Source organism: Ammodytes marinus (genome assembly GCF_949987685.1).
Source record: "Ammodytes marinus genome assembly, chromosome: 24".
Taxonomy (NCBI): Eukaryota; Metazoa; Chordata; class Actinopteri; order Uranoscopiformes; family Ammodytidae; genus Ammodytes; species Ammodytes marinus.
Genome location: NC_137228.1, coordinates 14,686,339 through 14,692,492, shown reverse-complemented (window position 1 = coordinate 14,692,492; position 6,154 = coordinate 14,686,339). Strand labels below are relative to the sequence as shown.

General features: G+C 36.4%; 1 protein-coding gene across 1 annotated transcript in view; it reads left to right on the top strand.

Moving 5' to 3' along the window:
• Positions 1 to 1,468: 1,468 nt before the first annotated feature.
• Positions 1,469 to 6,154, top strand: part of pudp (pseudouridine 5'-phosphatase) — a 22,397-nt gene continuing 17,711 nt past the window's right edge. Inside the window, exons 1-3 of the mRNA XM_080052662.1 lie at positions 1,469 to 1,572; positions 2,420 to 2,638; positions 5,462 to 5,691. Coding sequence (XP_079908788.1) covers positions 1,512 to 1,572; positions 2,420 to 2,638; positions 5,462 to 5,691 — 510 coding nt within the window. The 5' untranslated portion in view covers positions 1,469 to 1,511. The remainder of the gene's footprint in view (positions 1,573 to 2,419; positions 2,639 to 5,461; positions 5,692 to 6,154) is intronic.

Here is a 6,154-nt window from a genome sequence, read left to right as displayed (position 1 = left end):
GCAATAGTGCCACTATTCTTGCAGAGCTCTACTTGTGGAACTTACTTTACCTGATGTTTTTATAGCATCCCTCTGTCCATGGTCCTGAAAAACTTATCAAAATAGATATTGGATGAAAGGCGTTTGTCACACGGTCTTTTCTGAGTTGCATTGTGAATGTGAGAGAAATATTCCCTGTGTTCCAATCCCCAGACACACACAACAAATATGTTTATCTGGAAATTATGCTCAAGGTTCCTACTTAGTGTTCCAAGCTCTCAGTCACTCTGAGCAATTCCCTATACGACGCCACTAGGCACAAAGCACACTCGAAGGGTCTGGAAGCCTATACATTTCTCTCTCTCTCTGTTCCCCCAATTAGACCTGAAATCCATAGGCTCATTAGACGGTGCAGGTTATAGGCTTACAGACAGACAGACAGACAGACAGACAGACAGACAGACACACAGGCTTTCTCTCTGACGCCTCTCTCCCACTAACAAGACAAATTTGGTTAACACGGAGCTTCCAATTATTCAGAAAAATGTGTCTCTATCTATGCTATGCTCTGTTCTGTGTGGATGCAGACAGGGTGCAAGCAGCCCTTTTGTTAGTCATTTATCTGTCACAGACACGCTCCGGAGAATGTTAGACGTGCAACACTGAATTTTAACTAAAGAAAATAAATAAAATTTGCATCACTAGGCCCTGTCCTGTTTTTTTATGCAAGGTATAAGGTATTCAAAAAGTTGTGGATGCTCATTTTAAGAGCTCAACTAATTGTACACTTAAAGGTCAAAGTATGCTTGTCTCTTTGATGGTTATTAATGTGTTCTGTGGTTCTGGGGGAGATTTTTATCTTTTATATCGGCCTAGTGCTTTTTTTCTTTCATTATTATTTTTTGGCATTTTTACTTCATAAGACGAAATGGGGCAGAGAGGGGAATGACATGCAGAGAACGACCCGGGCTGGATTCCATCTTTTTGTTTTATTTTTTTAAACAAATTATAATATAATAAAATACAATTAATTATTGTATCCCCATTTTCATTTTCAAACTCAACTAGGATGTGATTTATTTTGTTTGTTATTTATTTTACAGTTACTGCTAGTTGCTTATATGTGTAGGCTATGTGTGAGATAATTAAATAAATAATATACTGTATATATCCTTCAAAAATAGGCAAACAAAAGCTTTTGATGACCCAATGTTTGAAATGTTAAAAAACGTAGATGCCACAAGAAACTGCATCTCCCACCAGCCATTGCGGTGGGACAACCAAAAAACATCCCTGAGCAGGCTAAAGCTTAATTTCAGACGAACATATTTGATTTATGATTCCTTTTGGCCCAACTAGTCTTGTATAAAACCTGTTAATAACATATTTGTGCATGTTGCCTGAGCATTACACGTTTTCAGAAGTTTTTGTTATGATGACTAACAAATTTCAGTGATAGTTTTTAGTTGGCCATTCCAGACATTGTATTCGAAGCGGAACTCGACTCAAAACTCCCGTTTCAAGTGTCAAACATGTCTGGTAGCTACAAACCCGTGAGCCATGTTCTTTTCGACATGGATGGACTATTATTAGGTCTCGAAACGTATTTTGTGTGCGCTATATATCTTGTAGTTGTGAGCTAGCACCTAAGCTAAACCTGCTCTCATACCGGAATCTAATTCATTCACTTTGAGCCCGTTAACGTGTACGGTTGAGAGTTGTCACGCCAAACTCCATTGAAAAACATTTAGAAGTTGCTGATTTATATGAATATGGAGAAAAATAACGGATCAGATCGGACATAAGTTGATATTTTTGACAACCTTATAATGTTCGGGTTAATTCGGCGTACATTTAAAATAACAATCTGTTCTACAAATCCTAGAAAATCAGTGTTTACAATTACTTAACCTAGTTGATTTACGATTCTACCCCACTTTTAAAAGTTGAAGTCTCACTGACAGTTGAATAACTTATTTTAATTCTCACAGGTTGATGCCAAATTAAACATTTAACTACTGAACAGCTTTTATTGTATTTCTACAAACTACCTTAGGCCTATATTTTAATAATATTGTGCCTGATTCTCAAGCACTAATGTGGGACCCATCTGGGACTGTCATCTAATAATCTAATTTTAGAAAATTTAATTAAATTCGATACAGTGCATTGCACTCACATATTGAAGCCCTAAATGACATTGTCATTGAAATTGAAAGCTACTCTAGCTATTTTTTTGATCTATCTATCTATCTATCTATCTATCTATCTATCTATCTATCTATCTATCTATCTATCTATCTATCTATCTATCTATCTATCTATCTATCTATCTATCTATCTATCTGTCTGTCTATCTTAATCTAAATAATTGTTGTAATTTTTACGAAAAAAAAAAAAAAATCATTTTCAATTGGTATTTTTTTCCATTTCATTTCAGACACAGAGCGCCTGTACACTGTGTCTTTCCAGGAGATTTGTGACCGCTATGGGAAGCAGTACACGTGGGATGTGAAGGCTTCAGTGATGGGCTTGAAGGCTCTGGATGCCAGTAGGATTATACGGGACGTCCTGGAGCTTCCAATAACTCCTGAAGATCTGCTGTCAGAAAGCAGACTGATACAAGAGAGGATATTCCCCTCTGCACAACTACTGCCAGGTAGGCTACGAGTAATCCCCTGGTTCCCTAAAATGTCTTTAAAGACATTGAATAAGTACATCTAAAAATAAGGCCTTAGTTAATATTAAAATGTCTTAAATCGGGCTTTTGATGTAGCTGATTAAAAATGCTAAGACATTGGGAGAAGGCTTTTTATATAAAAAAAAATTTAAACGCCAAATAACTTCAATAATGGATTTTTTCCAATAATGTGTGGCATAATCAAATGTGGTTTTGAATGCCCTGACATTTTTTTAAGTAGATTTTCTTACTTTTTTAAATGTACCAAATAGGTCATATTTTAAGCAAAATAGTCCTCAAAACCAAAATTTGTATTTGTTTTTTCTTCAGTTTTTGTTATTGTCGAATTGGTCTTAAATGTAATTCTCTGTGGCATTTTCAAAAGGACGCAGAAATATAAAAATATAAAAATTCGACTGATTTGTTCCCAGCTCAGGAGTGGCCTATGATTAGCTCTTGACGTGCTGCTCCTTTTCTCTGTGTGCCTCACTGCTACTGCTGCACATTACAATGACTATGTGTAAAAGGTCACACATAATGACTAAAATATTTGAATACGTTTCTACTATTACTACTTAGACACATGTCCGTTTCTTTGTGCAGTTCGAGTGCTGACGTCTGAGAGAGGCTAATATTAATTCAGAGGGCCACTCATCAGCTCAGCTCATTGTATGAATAGCCGAGTCAGTCCAATTATCATAAATACTTAAATAAGTGTTTTTTGTGAGTGTTGACATCATAGGGTTGGTTCAGAAAAGGTTTATCGAATATATTTCGTAAAATGCTTTTCATTTGTTTTATTTGTGAACTAATTAGAATTTTTTTTGTGCATTTCTTGTTTGTTTTGTATTATTTCGATATGTCTGAAATACATTCATAGATGTGTCCATGTGTATGACATAAGGACGGTTACTAAGCAGGTGCAGCCACCCCATTGATTTAATTCATCAACGGATGTTTCAATTTCATCTTCAAATTGTCCTGTCGTCATTAACTCAGAATGGAGCGCACTTTGTGGCTTTAAATTAATGCAATTGAACAAACTGGACATGGAACGTCAAATGCTGCAATGCATGCTGGTACATGTAGGCACTGTTGATCAGGCTTAAACAGTGCAATTGCAAATTTAAAAACTCCTTCATAACGTCTCCGAAGGGAATATTTAATATATAAGGGCAAGTATACTGTGAAGAAAAAAGTATAAAAAACAAAACAATAAAATAAGATCAGAACAGCAATGGCGAGACACTGCAGGAGATTAGGGTCAAATCTTTTGCTCATACATTTCATAATGAAGCTATGCCAGTTGATTACTTACATTAAAACTATTATTTTGTTATAACAACTTTCTTTTAAATAAAAAATCCAAATTTGTCAATATCTTACTATGGTTATTATGGAAAGTTTACTTGATGTAAGTGCTTTAGAAGTTGAGATTTTTCATTCAGAGTATTGAAATAATACATAAAATAATGTACAAAATGTAATAGTACATAAAATAATGTTGAGATAATGGCCGTTAAAGATGGTTGTATAGGAGAAATAAACAGATGCAAACAGACAAGGTTTAGTCAAAATAAACACCTTAATGTATACTTTGGACATTTTATTCATACTAGTATGAACAAAGACAATATTCCTGCTTTATCTACATGTCCCACAGATACCTTTTACATTTCTAAGTTTACTTTAAAGTTGAGAAACTGCTGGAAACTTTGTGATTAGACAGGAGAAGACTGCTCCTGTGCCACTGTCGCCTGTTTTACATTATTAAATCCACATAAAAGTGTAAAAGTCTATTCATTTTTAATGAGAGCGGAGGAAGTCTTTTGATTGTGGCTAGGCAGCATACCCACCTCTGCCATAAAGAGCTGATTGCCCTCACACAGCTAAAATAATTGATTCACGGTAATTGTGGAACACTTCAACTTAAAAAAAAAAAAATGCAATCTCCAGGTTTATTAGCAAAAGGTTAATTATAATAAAGTTTTTACAATGCATTCATGTTGAGCTGCAGCTGTGACTAAAGTTGCATTGTACGCACGCACACACACGCATTAACACACACACACACACACACACACACACACACTCACTCACACTCACACTCACACTCACACTCACACTCACACTCACACTCACACTCACACACACACACACACACACACACACACACACACACTTCTCTGTCTACTTTGTGTTTACCTGAAAGATTAAAAAGCATATTCGCTAAGGGGAAGATACATCCTGAATAATTGAAGGCAATTATAAAATCTTTCAAAAACAATCAGTGGAGCTCTTCATTGTTTACACTTTGCAGGGGCTTTTTTATATTGGTTTAGTTTAGGATATACAGTAGATGCACGATTGATCCACTATATTTCAGTTCCCATCCGATTCCAATAGCTGGTTTTTAGATATCGGCCCATCCCAATACTGTCCGATATCATAAGTATTACAAATGATTTTTGTTTGACTGATGGTCTTGTTTGCTGTTGCATGCAATTAATGATCATCAGAGGAAATATTAGACTGTTTCAGATTCAGAAATATTTAAAAGTTCCTCGTAGCACCTTTTAAAGTCTAACGTTTAATCCATCCATTTTAACCTGCAATTCTGCTGCATTTAAATGTTCTATTTCTATTCATTAGCTTTTAAATGTTTTATTTCTATTCATTTGCTTTTCTAATGTGTACTATGTATTTTAATCTTGCCCCTGTAAAGCACTTTTTAATGTCCTTGTGTCTGCATTGTGCTATATAAATGAACTTGCCTTGCCTTGCCATGTGTACCACTAATAGGTGTGGAGAAACTGGTGGACCATCTTTTGAAGCACAACATCCCGATCGCCGTGGCTACCAGCTCTGCCGGCGTCACGTTTGAGTTGAAGACGCAGCGACACAAAGAGTTCTTCAGTCGGTTCCATCACGTCGTCCTGGGAGACGACCCGGACGTGAAGAACTCTAAACCTCAACCTGACTCTTTCCTGGTCTGTGCCCGAAGGTTCAACCCCCCTGCTGCTCAAGAGAAGGTAGGCAGCAATACACAGGGACACACATACACATGAGGACAGAATGATTTGCCCCCTTATGTATAGTGCTGTCAAACAGAGCAAGGAATTTTTAACACACCTTTTCCAAACATCGTACTTTTATTTTGGATGATTACTTTATTTTACTTCGCACACAGAAACAAAATAATTTCACGAAAAATAAAAACTACCAGGGTCAAGCATTCTTCAGAACTTTAAACAGTGTTCCAGGGATCCAATTGTCCTGTGAGGAAAGTTTGCTAATTCAGTTATGAGAATAAACCTGAGAAAATATTAACTTCTCTGACACACCCAAAGTTACACAGTGCACCTTTAATTCCTTCCTGGTCTTTGCCCGAAGGTTCAACCCCCTAGCTGCTCCTGAGAAGGTAGGCAGCAATACACAGGGACACACACAAAGCTATGGAGGCTAGGGTAGGGCTGGGCAATTAAAGTTTGTTTA